Genomic DNA, 18972 nt, shown 5'->3' on the forward strand with positions numbered 1-18972 from the left:
AGCTATAATAAATCAGAGTAGTTGGGTTGGAAGGTTTCCAAAAATTATCATCAACAACTGTCTCATTTCTCGAAAACCAGAGCTTCCAAATCATAATTCCCCACAAAAAATGCCAATGTGCATTCCTATCTTTGCTCATATTTCCTGAAGATTCATCGAGATCCACTCTTTCAGAGGCTGATCAGAAAATATATTCAAAGATTTCGGATCAGCAAAAGAATTCCACCCAGTTTTAGCCCTCGCTAAGAAAAAATCACAAAGAGGAGAACGAGGAGACCATTTACTTCCCCATTGATTTGTTGGTAGCCTCCCAACTAGTTCTTGATAACACTCTTATTTTATTCATATACTTTTTCGGCCTGAATTTTATTCATTCGTTAGCCCGCAGTCACACAATGTGATCTTAGGTCCATGTTAGATTAAATTAGCCCATAAATCACAGCAAATGTAATAGCCACCCACGTTTGGCCCATTCAATGATGGCTTTGTTTTTTTTTTTTAAATACAAGAGGGCATGCTAAGCTTGAGAGATCAAAGCACAAGAAACTCCAGAAAACTACTTCATATCAGCTTGCAAACGAGCCAAACAGTCAGTAGGTGGTTATGACAACACCACCTTTAGCCAAAAAATCTGCACCTTGTATAGCTAGCTAAATGGGGGACGTATGTGAATAATATGTCCCAATCGGAGTATAGCAGTTCTCTAACATCATTAATCTCCGCCCAATGTGGATGATTAACCCCATCATCAAACATTATCAAATGGAAGAGTTCCAAAGAGTCGGTATGCGAGACTACACTGGTATAACCTAGTGATTTACACAATTTAAGCCCTGTTAACAACGCCATCAGCTCTGGCGAGGTAGGCTGCAACATTCCCAACTTTCTCTGAAATCCCAGGAGCCATTCTCCTCTTGAGTTTCGGATAATGCCCCCGCCAGCTGCAAGGTGGAGATGATTGACTAATCTATGTATATCCAGGCAGACACAGTTCTCTGGATGTGGTTCCCATCTTTCTTTCAGTTGTGTGGTAGCACCAAAAATCTTGTGTTGTAGTTTTCTGTTTGTGATGGTTTTGTTGGTGCACGTAGAATCTAACCACTTTGTGTAGTTGTTTGTAACGGTGGAAGATGATTCAAAACCACATTTCTAATTATGATTTACAGAGTATGAGTTAATTATGTTAGGAAAATTTTACTTTTAACTATGTAAATAAATGTTTTCGGAGTGTCTAATTGTGACTTGAAAAGGTACACGTCAAAAAAGAATCCAACCATTCCAAGCAACATGACTATTTTTTTTAGCGTCATATTATTGTAGAAAAAAATGAGGTTGAGATATTTTGGATAAATAGGTAGATAAAAGTAAATACTTTCTTATTCTAAATATAAAAATTAATTAAAAATTCAATTTGGTCTCAAATATAAAAATCCAATCTGTTTTGCCTTCCACATTGATTCAGTTTTTTTCTGAAGTACTCCTCCGGTCCTTATTATAAGACCCCATTTGACTTTTTATTTGGTCCTAATTATAAGACCCCAATCCATTTTGTCTCTTATATTTATGCATTTTTTCTCAAGATAATCCTTCTAATAATGATAGTTTTAGCCAATATACTTAATTAGCAAGGATATTTTAGGAATGACAACACTTATTTATTATAAATAACCAACTTAACTTACTTCCTTAATCTCCTCAAATAAGTCAATTGGGTCTTATAATTAGGACCGGAGGAGTATTTTAGAAAAAACAACACTTATTTATTACAAATAACTAACTAGACTAATTTTTTTAATATTCACAAATTAATTATCTAGTTTACACGGTAAGAATCAAAGGTGGTAATATCTGCCTTTGACCAGGAGATGAACCATTGGCGGGGGCACATTGCAATGAGGCCAGGTACCCAGCCAAGACTTCAGCTCTGGAAGTTAGTCTGATGCTGCTCCCCCGCCACAATGACGGCCAATTCCTGAGGTATTTAATGATATTATGAATGACTTTCTAAAGTATTGCTGTTAATACCGGCTTTTAAAAGTATTGTTGTTAATATGTCACCCCAAAAAAAAAGTAGTGTTGTTAATATTTAAACATGTATTGTGATTCGCTTACGCTATGGATTTAAGAAATTTTATGAGTTAACTGTAAACGTGTTGTTCCGGTCAAAAAACTGTAAACGTGTTGAGTGAAACTACAAATATCTAATCGGTTATTGTGAATATCTATTATTGTTAATAATTAACAATGCATTGTGACTGGTTTGCATAAATTTATTAAATATTATTTTTTTTGGGTGAGAATGTTGCATGGACAGTAAATATTTAATATGTAATTGTGAATATTGAAAATGTTGTTATTAATAGCTAATCTATAATTTTCAAGTTACTGATAAGGGGTGGTTATAAAAGTTTCGACCACTGCTAGGCACTGATAAGGTGACTTTTTCTTTTTCTTTTTTGGTTTTTTAAGTGAAGATGCTGTTTACAAAGATCAAATTAGCCCTCTTGAATTGATTTAAGACTTGTTTAATATTTGTTTAATATGAATCAATTCTTACATTAAACATTTCAATTGGATTTAAAAGGGTTTTATCATAGATATATGTATTTCGAATGAAAATAATGAACTATTAATGAATATTTATATATATATATATAATTTTTCTTTGAATTTAAATATTTTTTCTTATTATTATAAATATTTGTATAGTTTGAACCTATGTTACTCCTTTGATTCTTAGTATAAGATTTATTTAACTAATTTGATTAGATTAAGAAAGTTAGGTAAGTTGGTTAATTATAAGAAATGTGACATTTTTTTCCTAAAATATCATAATCATCTTTCTTAATATTTCCTCTTTTTTTTTCTACTTGATTATAATTGAAGGAGTATGTATAGGGATAATTTAGAAAAAACTGATAAATATGTGAAATAGGTCTTATATTTAGGACTAAAATCAATTTAATAATTAGGTTTTATATTAAGGACCATGGGAGTTTTTTTTTTTTTTGAATTGAAAACCTATATTATTCAAAATATATTACTCCTCCGATCCTTATTATAAGACCCCGTTTGACTTTTTATTTGGTCCTAATTATAAGACCCCAATTCATTTTGTCTCTTATATTTATGCATTTTTTTCCAAGATAATCCTTCTAATAATGATAGTTTTAGCCAATATACTTAATTAGTAAGGATATTTTAGGAATGATAATATTTATTTATTATAAATAACCAACTTAACTTACTTCTTTAATCTTCTTAAATAAATCAATTGAGTTTTATAATTAGAATCGGAGGAGTAATTTATTTATGTCGGTACCACTGAGCCATCGATAACGCTGGGGAAGGGGGGGAGCCGCGAACTACGAGGGCCTCCATCGATTTTTATCTTAACTGGAAAATTTATTATTTATTTATTTTTGGGTTGTGGCCTCATGGGTCAGCACTTGGCAAAGAAAACTAACTAGCCATTGCAAGTTGGCTGAACAAGGGGGTTGAAACATGAAATAGGAGGGCTGGGGAGAGTCATTTGCCCACTGCCCACACAACCCTAACCTAATTCCCAAAATCCTCAGTTCCCCTGCTCACTTGCTGCATCCCCCATTCCTCGTCCTCACCCTCGACGCTCATCACGTCTGAGCCTTGCCACAGATCAGAAGTTCGCCTCCGTTTAGCCCCTTCTGCCGCTGAGTTTGTCATCACCGTCAATCCCTGAATCGTCTTCCCCGTTCTAGGCGTGGTAGTTCTTCTTCTTTGATCTTCATTCTGCTTCTTTGATATGCCATTTTACCCTGTCTCCCTCTTCGTTCGGGGTCAACTCTCCTCTCGTGTTTCGGCGTGGTATTCATCGTTGCTTCAACTCTCTGGGTGTATTTTGAACCGTGACATTGGTTCCTATTTCTACTGATTGGATTTATTCTGGGATTTACGTTTTCCTGGGTTCATTTTTGTGAGAAATATTGATTACACTAGGAGAGAGATGATGATGAAAAGAATTGCTCCTCTTTCTGATGATTTTACTTCTGTTTATTGGTTTATGTGAGGTCTATTATTTGACTAGCATGACGCGTCTCTAAGTTTCTATTGCCTTTTGACTCGTTATCGCATATTGTCTTTTGTATTTAGTGGGTTCTGGCAGGTATAGACGGAAATTCTAGGTTTTTATTGTCTTTACTGTGCATCTATTTAAACAGTTGTTATTGTTTGTGTTTGTAGAAATACATATTTTACATGGCAACAGCTGAGGCAGCTTCTGCTGCTCTTGGTCCCCGATATGCACCTGATGACCCCACTCTTCCAAAACCTTGGAAGGGACTGATTGATGGAAGTACGGGTCTATTATACTATTGGAACCCTGAAACCAACGTTACCCAGTATGAAAAGCCTACTGCTCTGCCACCACCTTTGCCTGCTGGGCCACCTGCTGCTGTTTCTACACCCAAGCTGGCTCCTATCCCAGTGGCTCATTCAGTGCAACCTGGTGGGGTGGTGGCACAACATGGACAGCAGTTACTGCAAACGTCTCACCAACAGGGACAGCAAATGAGCCACCTATCCCAACAACATAGTCCTCAGGTAGCACAGGTTGCTCAGCAGCAGCCTTCTCAGGCAGCACAATCTGGACAACAACAGAGTTCCCAGCCACTGCAGTCTATGCCGCAACCAGGTTTGCAACAAGTCAGGCAGCAGCAGATGTTGCAGCCTCTAAGTCAGCAAATTCCGCCACAGCAAATGCATCATCAGATGCCTCAACAAGCCATCCAGTCACAACCTTTTGGGCAAGGAGCCACCCAGGATCATGGTTCATATATGGGACAGCCACAAGGTCATCAATTCAGTCACCAGAACGTACATTACATGCCCTATGCACAAAGCATGCACTCAAATGGGCAGCAAAGTTCCCAACCAATCCAGCATAACGTGCACGGTCAGCCATTGGAAAATCAACAGGAGTATAAAGCAGCATTTCCCAAGATAGAGGATGTAGATTTTAAAAATGGAAGTCAAGTTGGACTTTCACCATCTCAATATCAACAAAAGAGTGCCTTGCCCCTGCAAAGCAATCAGAACATTCCTGCTGGAATTTCCTCTGTCCAGATGCCACGTGTTGGTGTTAATGCTAGCCAATCACAACCATTCGGTGCTATGCCTGGGAGTATGCAACAACCCTCTGCAGCAATGCAATCACAGCAGGGTAGTGCTGATTTAGTTTATCAACATGGTCATAGCTTTCAAAACCAGATGCCCCCAGGAATGATGCATGGTCAACCATCTAATGTTCATCCTGGTGACCTAAAGATGGGACATGAGGATAACTTGCGTGGTAGAGCTGTGAATGAATATTACTACAACTCTGGCAAGGAGATGCCATCAATGGGTTCTCAGCAGCCAAATATTGCGCCAATACCCATTTCCAGAAATCAGCAGGCTTATCAGCAGGTTTTTTCAAGCGTCAAGTCTATACCATTGCTATACTAATTTATTTAATAAAATATTTATTGGTGGTGTTTGACTGTTACTGATACGGGAAAATATTTTCGTGTTTTGAATGTTATTAAAGTTCTGTTGGCTTTTAATAACCAAGTGAAAATTTGTATTTCTAAATAACTGCAGTTGCTGTTATACTGTTCTGAAAACTATATTCATGTTTCTGATTATATGCTATTAGTAAAGGAAGAATAAGTAGTAGTTTGGGAAATGTATCTTTTTTGGTATCTTTGCACTTCTAGGAAAATATTACTTCATTATTGCTGTCTGCACATAATATTACCTGTTCTCATTTATGTTGCTGTCTTAATTAATCATTCTATTTTAATATTTTCTCTACTGTGCATTTGATTTTCTAAATGTTGATCTTAGGAAGTTAATTCTATTATACTTCATTGCAGGATATGAGGATTGGCAGTTCCCCTTTCCAAAATGCAATGCCTGGTGGGAATGGGTTAAATGGCGTCCCAGGGCATAATATGCATAACATGTTTAATCCTCCGATTGGAGGACCTCCACCAGTCGCTAGCAACTCTTTGACAAGGCCTCATGTCACTGATCTGTCACCTGCTGAAGTTTACTGTCAGCAACATGAAGTTACAGCCATGGTGCGATTTTTACCTTTGAGATTATTTTTTGTAATTTTTGTTAATATATCTGGATACGAAGAGATATTTGAAGTGCTATTATCATCAGAAATATTTGAAGTTATTTTTGTTTGAACGTGTACAGTATCATGATTATCTGGCGTTTACAATTATGATTCTTTTTAACATGAAAAAATGCGTCTTTGTTCAGTTTAATATGGCGTTTTTCAGGGATAGTGCTGTGCACAGTTTTTCACAGCACACTGGTGTGGGTTGGGCCGTGTTTGATTGTTTTTATTTTCTTGTAGATTACTGGCTTTTGTCTAAATTTCTGTTTCTTGCATTACCTTGGCTGGGCTGTTCTGACATCAATATTTGTCTTACATGGCAGGGCGACAATGTTCCTCCCCCCTTCATGACATTTGATGCTGCTGGGTTTCCTCCAGAGATTTTGAGAGAGGTAAGCTTACCCTCTTCTGTTAAATGGTGTTGCATGTTTTGATAATCCCTAATAAAGTAATGGGTCCGCTCTCTTTTTTCTGTTTGTTTTTGGTAAACTTCACTTTTAAACTCATCTATTCTCACTTGTCGCAGGTGCGATATCTGCTCCAGTGCAGGAGCATATGTCGTACGCTGCAGCTATTGTCACACTTACATGTGCAACCACTATCCTGATTTTTGGAGCCTGCAAAATGGATGGTTGGAGCCTTTGTTGGGCATCTTCTAGAAGGGTGGTTGGCCCTTTATTCAAATTTCACCTTGTGTGACGTGGGATTTGTTGCTTATTGGCTCCGCCTCTTATGTCTTTAATGTCCTTTTTAGTTGCTTCAGTAAGCAACCATAACCTATGGGTCCTTTTATTGTTGTTTGCTAAATTATGTGCACCCTTGAATGTTATTTTTTGTTGCAAATCATGAGGAACTGGATGTATCCAATGTTCATGTTGTTTATTACCTGCACATGCTCTTATTTCAGATCTATTCTGCTGGCTTCTCAACTCCAACACCTATTCAAGCTCAAACATGGCCTGTTGCCCTACAGGGTAGGGACATAGTGGCTATTGCCAAAACAGGCTCTGGAAAAACATTGGGTTATTTAATACCAGCATTTATGATTCTTAGACAGAGGCGTAACAATTCCCTGAATGGACCCACAGTGTTGGTATTGGCTCCTACACGTGAACTTGCAACACAGATTCAAGATGAGGCCATAAAATTTGGCCGATCATCACGGGTCTCCTGCACGGTCTGTGTTCAATTTTTTTATTTATCATAACCTTATTTTTATATATAATCCTTGCTCAGTTTTAGGCTGTTGACTTTTCAACATGCCTTGCCATGTCTCTCAAATTCATTCCTCTCTGCAGTGCTTGTACGGTGGGGCACCAAAAGCTCTTCAGCTAAAGGAGTTAGATCGCGGAGCAGACATTGTTGTTGCTACACCTGGCCGGCTCAATGACATACTTGAAATGAAGAAAATCGACTTTGGGCAAGTCTCACTTCTTGTGCTTGATGAGGCTGACCGAATGCTTGATATGGGTTTTGAGCCTCAAATCCGTAAGATCGTGAATGAGATACCACCACGTAGGCAAACTGTTATGTACACAGCAACATGGCCAAAAGAAGTACGAAAAATTGCTGGTGATCTCCTTGTTAATCCTGTCCAAGTTAATATTGGAAATGTTGATGAGCTTGCTGCAAATAAAGCTATCACACAGGTATAATAATTAGTGCCCCTATGGTGAGCAATTTGTATTTTCCTTTCCTGGTAAATTTTGATTGCTGCTCTGACAGGTGTGTTTCAAGTATTATTAGTGTAAGAAATATTGTGTGATGAATAAATTCTGTATGCTGAGAAGATCTTTTGGGAATCTGCTTAACTCTTGTGCATGCTCCTGTGATTTTTCTTCTACAGTATGTACAAGCCATTGTTTATGGAGAGATCACTGCCATACGATTTTATTTTTGTATTGGTTTATTTGTTTTTGGTGACTTATTTTCCTTTTGATGTACTGTAATCTTGAAGTATGTTGAAGTTGTCCCACAAATGGAGAAACAAAGGCGTTTAGAGCAGATCATCAGAGCCCAAGAACGAGGTTCCAAGGTCATAATATTTTGTTCCACAAAGAGGTTATGTGATCAACTTGCACGTAGCATTGGCCGTACTTTTGGTGCTGCTGCAATCCATGGAGACAAGTCTCAAGGTGAAAGAGACTGGGTTTTGAATCAGTTTAGGACTGGGAAGTCACCGGTTCTAGTTGCCACTGATGTTGCTGCCCGGGGGCTGGACATTAAGGATATAAGGTTGGCTACTTTGTAATTGTACCTATAATAACTGGAATTTATTTAGTTTTTCATATGATATTTGGGTGATTAGATTACAGTTATCTTCTGAGTTTATGATGGTCTTTGTGTCATTCATATGTTACTAATTACATTTTCTGAAATTACTATTTGCAGGGTTGTGATCAACTATGATTTCCCTACTGGAATTGAGGACTATGTGCACCGTATTGGTCGTACAGGAAGGGCTGGAGCCACTGGAGTGTCATACACCTTTATCTCCGAGCAGGACTGGAAACATGCAGGTGACTTGATTAAAGTTTTGGAGGGTGCTAACCAGCTTGTGCCTCCAGAGTTACGGCAGATGGCTCTGCGTGGGCCATCTAACTTTGGAAAGGATCGTGGTGGAATGAGCCGTTTTGACTCTAGTGGTGGCCGTTGGGAGTCTGGTGGCCGTGGTGGCATGAGAGATGGTGGTGGGTTTGGTGGTCGAGGTGGCATGAGAGATGGTGGTGGGTTTGGTGGTCGAGGTGGCATGAGAGATGGGGGTGGGTTTGGTGGTCGTGGTGGCATGAGGGATGGTCCAGGTGCGCAGGGTGGAAGAGGTGATTTCTTTCCTGGTAGGGGCAACAGGGGTCGGGGAATGGGTGGCCCTCGAGGTGGTCAGGTTGGCTGGGGTAGGGGTGAACGTAATTCTCATGATCGTTACAACATGGACGGGCGAGGACGTGGGCGTGGGCGTGGGCGTGGGCGTTTCGACGACAGAAGGGATGTTGGTTACAGGAATAGAGGCAGAAGTTACAGTCGCAGCCCTGAAAGGGTTCGAACATGGGATTATAGCAGAAGTCGCAGTAGAAGCAGAAGCAGAAGTAGAACCCAAAGCAGGAGCAGGAGCTGGAGTAGGGGACGCAGTCGAAGTCGCAGCTGGTCTCGTGGCCGGAGTCGCAGTTACAGCCGTAGCAACAGCCGGAGTTGGAGTCCCAGTCGGAGCCATGGCCGCAGGAGTCAAAGTTACAGCCGCAGCCGTAGTAGAAGCCGCAGCCATGATAGACGTGATAGGCCAGATCAACATGTTTCTGATCAGAATGAGCATAGAGCACAAGAAGCAGAAGCTTCTGAACCAAGAACGTTCTCCATGTCTCCTGGTACCCGGGAGAACTCACTTCTGGGAAGTGAACACGTGGAACAGCTACCTGTTGCTGGTAGTGTTGGGACAGTTAATTCAGGGGCTGCAGTAGACCCTTGCCTTCAATCAGTTCCTAATGTCTAGAGTGGTGCTTTAATTGATTCTCCCGTTTTTGGAAGGGTATGTCCTACACTTGTCCACCGGTTGGCTATGTTAACCTCTCACATATTTGGATTATTGGCTTTGCATGCTCTTACGGGAATCGAGGTTGATTATCTGAAGGTTTGCTAAAAGCTTCACACATCTCGGTGGAAGTAGCAAATCTTGGGTTGGCTAAAATATATAGTTGACATTTATTTTGATCTTATTTGTTGTATCAATCGTGGCATTGGGATATAGACTACTGAATCGCAATTCTTGCATTCTTGTATCGGATCACATTACTATCATGGTAATTTTTGTTTCCTTTGTTTCCCTGAAACTAACTCGACATCTACCCTGTACTGTGCATTTTGCACGGGTCATTCTCCTTCATTTTGTCATCATATTAGAAAATACTCCCTCTGGTCCTATTCACTTTTAGAGAAGTGTTTGGTTCAACATATAAGTCCGAGCATTTATTATTTTTTTCCTCCCCCCCCCAATTAATATTACTCTTTTACGTTCTCTTTTATCATTTTTTTTCATTTATTACTTTTGTTATTTATTTTCTTAATAAATAAGGGTAAATTTGAAAATGAAAAATATATTTCTGATCTGTTTATTATTTTAAACTAATTCTAACTCCCAGTTTATTAAACGGGATTTGATTATTTGAAACTTATATTAAGACTAACGCTGGTATTTGCACTGCATAAAATGTACATGACTTTAACCTGATGCATTTCTATGGATCTTGGTCTTGCTAATTTTTTCATTGCCTCAGGCCGTGTATTAGAAAATTATGTCATGAGATGAATAACTTTATTATTATTATTATTTGCCAACGAGATGAATAACTGTATTGTTACCCTAGATTTGGAGAATACACACACGCATACACGCATAAACATACTTTTTGGGGTGGCGGAAATGAGAATAAACATAAAATTGGTTGCTGACGAAACGAAACCTGGAAATAAGCTTCTGAAATAACTTCTGTTTCTGGCTATTCTGGTGTTGCATCTTCTTCCATCTCCATTAAGTAAAGTTGCATTCTCTATGATTTTTGCCTAGTTGTTTCTGACAAAGTTTTGGGATGAAATAATTTCACTCCTGCCGTCTCAGGCTTTAATCAATGTGGTTATGAAGTTCAGGCGACTTTACCCAACAAACAAGGGTGTTTTTTTTTTTTTTAGCCTTTTCTTTTTTTAAAGTTGGCGGATGATTTCAAAATTTTATGTTAATGACTTTATTTGCATGTTTGTTTAATACTACGTCCTCACCGCCATTCACCACGCGCTCAATCCTAGTCTAGGTCAGGTTCAGTCTGACCATTACTACTTAAGTAGCCTCAAGTGCCTTAATTCTCACGTGTTTAATTTTTGAGTACTATTATTATTTTTCTTTTATTGCATGCTCAAATGCTGGGCTCTTAGTCAGATGCGCGAATCTCATGTATTCTTCCGTCTTAAATATAAGACTCATTTTATAATGTATTTCTAAATATAAAATTTATTTTGTAGTACTACAAAATGGGTCTTATATTTAGGATCGGACGAGTATTTTAATAAAGAAATTTTAGGTTTGATTTCTTGTTCCTCAAGAATGGAATATGCTTGTTGAATTTTCTTTTGTTATTATAATTTGGCCCCCTCTCCAAGCAGATCACACTAGATAATTTTCTGGAACCTCCCATTTAATGAAAGGGGTCAAACGAACAAGATATTATAATTTTTGTAACTTGAACTGCCACCACGCCAAGCAACTTATCCATTGACCAAATATAATACTACCTCCGGTCCTTAATATAAGAGTCTATTTGACTTTTATTTTGGTAATAAATATAAGATCTTAATCCACTTTGTCTCTCATATTTACTCAATTTTTTTCAAAGTAACCCTTCTAACAATGATAGTTCTAGTCAATACACTTGATTAACAAGGATATTTTAGGAAAGACAACACCTATTTAGGACAAATAACTAACTCAATTTACTTCCTTAATCTCCTCAAATTAGTCAACTGACTCTTATAATTAGGACCGGAGATAGTATGACGTTAAAAAAACAAAAAGTAATAATAAACCCACATGAAAATAAATAAAAAAAATAAAATAGTACCAACATTGGAAAAAATGGCATGAGGTCGCCGGTGGCAAAGAAGGCGAGAGATCATCCCCCATTTCTGGCTCCTTGGGCCGAACATTAAAGGGGCTAGGCTATTTTGACAGCGACATTGTGTTCACCGACATTGTTGGCCGAAAGTGGAGGGACAGAATGGGCAAATCAATTAATTAAGAAGGATGCTCATTGGACGATTTTTAGGTGCCATTGACTGTCACCGTAAGCCTTACTAGCTTGCGTATTAAGCAACCACGGTAAGCGGCGCCGTTTTGGTCTTGTTGGTGTTTTACGTGGTTGCCCCATTTGAATTAGTCCAGTGGCGTTTCTTCTTGCATCCAAAACAAGGAAGGGCTATTTTCGGAAATCTGATGGAATCTTAATAATGTTTCGAAACGCTTCGTCACTTAAATATTGTAGGAATCTAATTTGCGCGTCTCTTTTCTTCTCTGTTCCTCTTTCTCTCTCTTCGGTACTCTCGACAACAGACAGTCTCTCTCTTCTGTTTTTTTACACAAGCCCAGACCGCCAGAGGCTCTTTCGGTTTAATTGATGGTTAGGGTTTCTTAGTCATCTCTTCTTTGCTGTTAGGATGTTGCTGGAAAATCCTCCTTCGCTGCTGGGAGCACTCAATTCCAATCTTAAGGAACATTTGGTGCCACTTATGGCTTGATTCAATAGGTTTTTTCTTCTCTACGGTACCTCCTTGTTTGGCCTTTTCTCTTTCTCTGTTGATTCATTCCTTGTATTTGGTGGATTTCTGTCATGTTCCACGAATGCGAGGTCTTTGAAGGGGGCTTATTTTGGGGTGGATTTGAGTCATTTACTTCTTTTTTTTTTTAATTCTTTGGCTACTCAGTGTCGCATTTGTGAGTGAATGTTTGTTTTCTGGGTTTACTGGCTAGATTCTTGTGTTTGTAGTGAAATTTGTTTCATAATTAGTAAATTTATGAACTTTTTCCTGATTTGTAGGTGGAAGAACCTCGATATTAGAGTTTCTTGTTGAAGGGTTTTGTGTCTCATAAAAAAATAATGATTTTTGGTGTTGGAAGTTAAAATGAGACGAATTGTGTAAATGCTTAATGCCGGTGTTTTCTATTGTAGTCAGTTGAGCAGTATGCTTATCTTTGGTTTAGTTTACTGTTCAGTTTTTGAAAAAGTTTTTGAAAAAGTATTTCTTACTCGTGCAGTTCTCGTGTTCATTAATGTTCTGGGGAACTGAAAATTATACACCTATGCTTGGGTGTATTGAAGCATCTTTGGGGCAATTTTCTGCCTAGTTAAATTATCAGAAATTAACACAGCTTAAAACTATCTATGAGGTGTGCATTTAGAGTTAGAGATAGTGTAGATAACTGCCAACGCTGAGAATAGACTGCATTCAGTTGATATGAAGGGAGTACGAGAAAGATTGAAGTGAGTAGTGAAATATATTTCCATAGATTCTCACACATACATCACTGTTTCTTTTGGGGATGCCCGTGTCTGTTACTCTGTCTTTCATGTTCATTGGGGCTGCATAGTATTGATACTAGATGTATGAGTGGTTCTTTGAAGCACGGACATTATGATTTTAGTATGGCATAGACTCACAGACACAGGATTTGGCAACTTTTGGCAAATACATTGTGGGTAGATTAGAGTGTAGAGTGAATTGGGAGTTCTTAGTATGTGCATCTGTTGCCGCATAGTAAGCAATAGAGTAGAAGTATGGAGTGAATTGGGGGTTCGTAGTGGGTGCCTCTTTCTGCCGAGTGAAAACTTCAAGCACTGAAAAGATAAAAATGTATTAAAATTACTGTATCAGTTCATTAAGAGTTGAGAGAAAGAGTGGATATTTGCTGAACGTTGTGTACAATCATGGAGAACAGAGACGAGAAGGAATGCAAGAGAAAGTCAGAATACAGTGTCAGTTGTTCCCTAAGATTGAGAAGGCTTGTTTTTGAATAGCTAAAGTGAAGCATTATTGTGAGGTGTCCAAGCTTTCATCTGGAAACATTAAGCTCTATTCGTTATGGAAGTATTTTATCTTTCATGTTTTTTAACTTGGGTGCTCCTTGGCTAGGTACTAGGATGTGTACTGAGCTTGGTTACATGTAGGTCACATATAGCCCGTTTTGAAGAATAGGTGCTTTCCAGGAAGTGGCTCATGAGTTTATTTATTTATCTACATATTATAGTCTTGTAGATTATAGCATGTTAAAGCTGTTTGGAAATCCGTTGGAAATGGGCTTATGCACCTTTCAAGACAAAGCTACATTCACAGTTTTGACCAAGACCAACTGATTTCCAAACATACACAAGAACTTTTTTTTTTTTTTAACGGAAATCAGATTCTTGGAAAATGTTATTTCTTGCCTTCTTTTTTTGTTTTGAATTTTAATTACTTTGTGAGCTTATTCTTGTCTATTGCATTATGCAGTGGTGGCAGTTTTGATATGGAAATGTATGATGTTTCTGAAACTAGAAACCCAGATTCTTACTTGGTAAATTTTTTAGTTCTTGTAACTTGTGTTTCTTGACCTTTATCATATGCAGGCTGCTTAATAATTTGGCAATTTGCTGAACCTAAGCATTTTGTATGTTATTTGTATGATGGTCAGCAATGTTTTATTACTTTACTTGTAGATTGAAGGTGCTGTTTTAAACTCACATTTGAGGAGCCCAAATCTTGAGCAATCTGAAGTCATGTACAACGAAGGAGTCCCTGAATTTGTTGTTGATCAGAATATGTATTACCCTGCTGCCACCAATTATGGGTATTACTGTACAGGTGAATAATAGGTTTTGTATTTGTCCTTCAGATGGATCTTATGGTAGTGTCTTCATATGTAATTTCCCCCCCATTTTTGGTTGCCAGGATTTGAACCACCCGGGGAATGGGAGGACCACAATAGGATTTTTAGCGCAGATGGTCCTGATATCCAGTATACGGTGTGTAGAACTCCTCTCTCTTCCCCCACTCCCTGCTTCCCTAACAATTTTGGACCTATTTTGTCAGAGCCATTGATCTAAACGGTCTTGTTTCTTCTGCAGGGTGCTCAGAATGAAAGTATGCCTTATGTATATTATACACCTAATTATGGATATGCACAGTCTCCATACAATCCTTACAATCCTTACATTCCTGGTGCTATGATAGGAGTTGATGGCCCCTTTGGGGGGGCACATCAGTATTATACCCTCCCCAATTATCAAAACCCTGTTTCTTCACCTGCTTACATTCCTCTTGTTGTTCAACCGGACATTTTTCCAGATAGTTCTGTTGACTCCGCGTTTGATACTGGTGCTTCTGGAGGTAGATCTGATGGAAGAGGTTTGAAACATAAGTTCAATTCAGCTTCTGGTGCTGTTAATATGAACTCTCCAAAATATTTATCAAATCAGGCAAGTTCCTTGACCAGGATATCAGAAGGCCCTAGAGCTAATGCAAGTGGGAAGCAAGCTGTGACACATGGTGGTGTTTCTGGCGGTGGTTTTCTCAACTTGGCTTCACCAGTTCATCAGGTAGGAGTTCCTCCCATGTTTGGTTAAAGTTCAGGTATTCTATTAATATTGAAAAAAGGTGGGGGGTTTGGGGCGCTCACCTCAGCTCTTTAGATGATGAGGCAACATGCTATTGAAGTCTAGTGCTTGCTTCTCACACCATGTGAGGCATTAACCATACCAAGTACTACCATGCAGGCACCTTTTCACTTTTTTCTGTTCTTCCAGACTAGCACTTTGGATGTCTTTGTGTGTTTTGAAGCAGAAAGGGAAGATTTTGCGCATCGGCCCTGTCTTAGAAGTCCAACCTAGAGCTAGAGATTTGATTTAAGAATGAGGCAGAATACTTATTCTTATATGAAAATATTATTTAGGCTATGGTTTTGCTTAAAAAAAAAAAAAAAAACAAACAAACAAAGTCACCTATAAGGGATTGCAGCCACGCCAATTTTGATAGTTTGAGTTAGTTAAGTATATACTTTGACTTATGGCAATGACTTTATGAGTGCAATTAATAATATGATTTAATGATTATTATTCTTGAGTAATAATATTAATGACTTGGTGCATTTGATGATTATTATGCTTCGGTAGTTAAATTTACATGTCAAATGTTATTTGAAAATATCATTTTCTACGTTTTGTTTATATATCCTATTTTCTTCTTATGTTAATGCGATGTTTAAGGCATTTTAGAGGTCGAGTACCCTTAAGGGTGCCTTTTGCTTTTGGCTTACCTTGGATCCTTTGCTCTTTGAAATTTCAGAATTTCGTAAAATGGTCCTTTTATGGTTATATTTGCCTTTTGTTTTGTAGGCTAGAGGTGCTGGTGCCTCAATCCAATCTGTAGATAATATTTCAAATGAGAACGCTTTATCTCATCATAATCAATTGAAAGTGGCTCTTCCTTCAAATACCGGATCTTCTGATTTTGGTTCCAGTGCTAATGGGCAATCTGCTGTCGGTAAATTTAGACCAAAGATTCACATTGGCAAAGTGCCAAGTGATGTAAATGGAAGTTCTGATGCTTTGGGTGAACAAAATCGAGGTCCTAGGATCAATAAATCAAAGCATCAATTGACTGTGAAAGCCTATACAACCAAGGCAGGAGACAGTAATGCACAGGGGAACATCACCATCTATACAGATCAGTATAACAAGGATGATTTTCCTCTTGAATATGAAAATGCCAAGTTCTTTGTCATAAAGTCATACAGCGAGGATGATGTTCACAAAAGCATTAAATATAATGTCTGGTCATCAACACCTCATGGAAACAAGAAACTGCAGAGTGTTTATGAAGATGCAAAGAAAATAGCTGGGGGAAAAACTGGAGGCTGTCCTATTTTTTTGTTTTTTTCTGTAAGTTATTATTGTGCTGATGCATTCAATGTGTTGCAGTTCTTTCCCCCCTATTTTTATAATGTATAAAATCTCTGTGCAAGTCTGTCACATCTTTTTCCATCCTTACTGTTGATTATTTTTCCATGCAGGTTAATGCCAGTGGACAATTCTGTGGTGTTGCAGAGATGGTAGGCCCAGTTGACTATAATAAGGATATGGACTTTTGGCAGCAGGATAAATGGAGTGGCAGCTTCCCTGTAAAGTGGCACATCATCAAAGATGTGCCGAATGCAAATTTTAGGCACATTATACTTGAGAACAATGAGAACAAGCCAGTGACTAATAGTAGAGATACACAAGAGGTAGAGAACTCTTTATAAGCTGTCATTTTATGTTAAACAGTGGTGTCGCTGTTGTAGGTTTGTTGAACCTTTCTGCACCTCATCCACCCCACATGAAGTTTGTTTTAATTTTGTTACTGTTACTCCTGTTGCAATTTGGCATCCTTTTGATGAAGATTACCTGCGACTGGAGTAGGGTTTTGAGACCTTCAAGTGCTTCAATAATTCTCTCAATAAACTTACAGCTGTTTATCATATTTGATTGTGTTCAAGGTGGATATATTTTATTATTTTCCTGTATTAATTTAGCTGTTTATATTATGAAAAGAAGTCAATCCCAAATATGTTCTATAATTCATTCCTAATTTAAGACAATATCTGTTACTCTTAACACCTTTTTTCTCTGCTTGTTTCATGTTTTTTTCTACAGTCATATCGTGGTTTTATTTGAACGTGATGTGCATTGGAGATTTTTATTAGTTCTATCATTTTATCTGTCATTACTTTGACTATAAAATGTGTCTGTTTATGCGCAGATAATTTACAAAAAAGGTTTGGAAATGCTGAAGATATTCAAAAATCATAATTTGAAGACATCTTTGCTTGACGACTTTATGTATTATGAAAATCGTCAGAAGATCATGCAGGAAGAGAAAGCCAAATTACTTATGAGAAGTTTTGAGGGTCCATTGTTCATACCAACATTGGAACCACCCCGGAAATTAAATTTTGTTGTTGAGACACCTCCTGGCAAAGAAGAGAAGATTTCTAAGCTAATTGATGATTCAAATGGATTTAATGAGACTTCAGATTCAAGCCCTGGGCAGATTGTTAGTAATCTTGATGTCAACGGTCCACAATCTGTAGATGACAAAGCTGATAAAATTGCAGTTGACACTGGAGATATTTCCTCTACATTGAAGATTGGTTCAGTCACCATCACCCCAAAACCGGTTGATCCTAAGCCCCCTGCGGTTGGTGTTGCTAACAAAGAACCAGCTGATGTTCTAACAGTTGGCTCAATGCAAGTCAAAGTGAACGGGTATGCCGGTTCATCTGGGATTTTGAAGGTTGGGAGTATCCCACTTGATCCAAGAGCGTTACAACTGGATAAAGGAGGATCTTCTGTTAAGACTGCATCCCAGCGTTAATGTTGGGCCATAACGATGCCTATACCTTGTTTGAAAATGAATTAACGTCTGTCTGGTCCATGCCTTACAAGTGCTAAATACTTTGTCAAAAGAGAAAAAAAAAAAAAACAGAAAAGAGAAGTGTCTGGAAGTTGAGTTTCTTTTCCATCTTTTGAAATTTGTCTTCCTTTTCTGGTTCAGTCCCCACCATTGCCTCTTACTACGTCATTCTGATGCCAAAGGGCTGGGCTCATGGTGGTGCTGCTGCCTCTGAAGCGGGTATGATGTAGTGTAACCTCTTGCGTTTTTACCTTTCTGCAGTCAAGATACAAGTGAATCTATTGTTTCTTTTTGCTGCTGTTTCGTCCAAAGCCATACTTCGAAGTCAGTTTGAATTTTCTGTAACTTGCGACTCTGTGCCCACCCATTTGCAAGATTATCATTCTGTTTATTCTCTAAATTTACCTTACATTGGTTTGCTTAAGGTGACTGAATGTAATGGAGGAGGGATTTATTTTGAAGAATTTAACAGTGTTTCTTCTTTTATGTTTATTCTAATTGGTGCTATTCATATTCAATGGGATCTAGCATGTTCTAGTTTCTGCTTTTATCATTTAATTTACTCTGACTACTGGGATAGGAATTTCTAATGTTGTAGAGATGATCTGAGGAGGGTGAACAACAGCTTCAATCATTGGGAAGGCTTATAAGATTACTTTCAATTGGATTTGATAAAAATTGATTAGATTTATGAAAAGGCCAGGCTTTAAATGCACAATGATTAATCGAGCTTGCACTAAAACATTCATGGATGAGTCAATGGGCATGTAAGAGTGCTTATTTTTTTTCCCCCAACTTCTTTAATTCGTTTATATACTATGTGTCGAGTTGTTTTGGCTCCGACTTTCGTAACGGTAAGATAATTC

The 18972-nt window shown here is 38.1% G+C and overlaps 2 protein-coding genes and 1 long non-coding RNA gene across 8 annotated transcripts; 2 read left to right on the forward strand and 1 right to left on the reverse strand.

Moving 5' to 3' along the window:
• Positions 1–1661: 1661 nt before the first annotated feature.
• On the reverse strand, positions 1662–7251 carry LOC114718798 (uncharacterized). Its single transcript, XR_003737852.1, has 3 exons — positions 7180–7251; positions 2813–2821; positions 1662–1672 (listed from the first exon to the last, which is right to left on the reverse strand). It is a non-coding gene; the product is annotated as an uncharacterized LOC114718798 (long non-coding RNA).
• LOC114718792 (DEAD-box ATP-dependent RNA helicase 46) lies at positions 3513–9988 on the forward strand. 3 transcript variants are annotated; one of them, XM_028904228.1, is made up of 8 exons: positions 3513–3843; positions 4219–5442; positions 5892–6098; positions 6469–6537; positions 7053–7322; positions 7444–7794; positions 8103–8380; positions 8537–9988. In XM_028904228.1, the coding sequence occupies exons 2-8, from the start codon at positions 4234–4236 to the stop codon at positions 9627–9629; spliced, it is 3477 nt and encodes a 1158-aa protein (XP_028760061.1). In that variant the 5' UTR covers positions 3513–3843; positions 4219–4233; the 3' UTR covers positions 9630–9988. The 3 variants fall into 3 exon arrangements, with proteins under 3 accessions (XP_028760061.1, XP_028760062.1, XP_028760063.1); XM_028904229.1 differs by having other exon boundaries at positions 3513–3742; XM_028904230.1 differs by having other exon boundaries at positions 3513–3739.
• A 2205-nt stretch (positions 9989–12193) lies between these two features.
• On the forward strand, positions 12194–18604 carry LOC114718795 (YTH domain-containing protein ECT4). 4 transcript variants are annotated; one of them, XM_028904237.1, is made up of 8 exons: positions 12194–12443; positions 14168–14231; positions 14349–14518; positions 14606–14679; positions 14782–15252; positions 16048–16593; positions 16725–16937; positions 17453–18604. In XM_028904237.1, exons 3-8 carry the CDS (start codon positions 14434–14436, stop codon positions 18065–18067), a joined length of 2004 nt encoding a protein of 667 aa, XP_028760070.1. In that variant the 5' UTR covers positions 12194–12443; positions 14168–14231; positions 14349–14433; the 3' UTR covers positions 18068–18604. The 4 variants fall into 4 exon arrangements, with proteins under 4 accessions (XP_028760070.1, XP_028760068.1, XP_028760069.1 ...); XM_028904235.1 differs by having other exon boundaries at positions 14374–14518; XM_028904236.1 differs by having other exon boundaries at positions 12194–12426; positions 14374–14518.
• The last annotated feature ends 368 nt before the right edge of the window (positions 18605–18972 follow it).

Source organism: Neltuma alba, unplaced genomic scaffold (assembly GCF_004799145.2).
Source record: "Neltuma alba isolate B1F8T4 unplaced genomic scaffold, ASM479914v2 tig00011870_pilon, whole genome shotgun sequence".
NCBI lineage: Eukaryota > Viridiplantae > Streptophyta > Magnoliopsida > Fabales > Fabaceae > Neltuma > Neltuma alba.

Coding starts and splice junctions, on each gene's coding strand:
- LOC114718795 (XM_028904235.1), top strand. CDS start 14,184: ATGGAAATGTATGATGTTTCTGAAACTAGAAACCCAGATTCTTACTTG. Junction 14,232..14,373: donor GAAACCCAGATTCTTACTTG/GTAAATTTTTTA, acceptor CTTTACTTGTAG/ATTGAAGGTGCTGTTTTAAA. Junction 16,938..17,452: donor ATAGTAGAGATACACAAGAG/GTAGAGAACTCT, acceptor GTTTATGCGCAG/ATAATTTACAAAAAAGGTTT.
- LOC114718792 (XM_028904228.1), top strand. CDS start 4,234: ATGGCAACAGCTGAGGCAGCTTCTGCTGCTCTTGGTCCCCGATATGCA. Junction 6,099..6,468: donor AACATGAAGTTACAGCCATG/GTGCGATTTTTA, acceptor CTTACATGGCAG/GGCGACAATGTTCCTCCCCC. Junction 8,381..8,536: donor CTGGACATTAAGGATATAAG/GTTGGCTACTTT, acceptor TACTATTTGCAG/GGTTGTGATCAACTATGATT.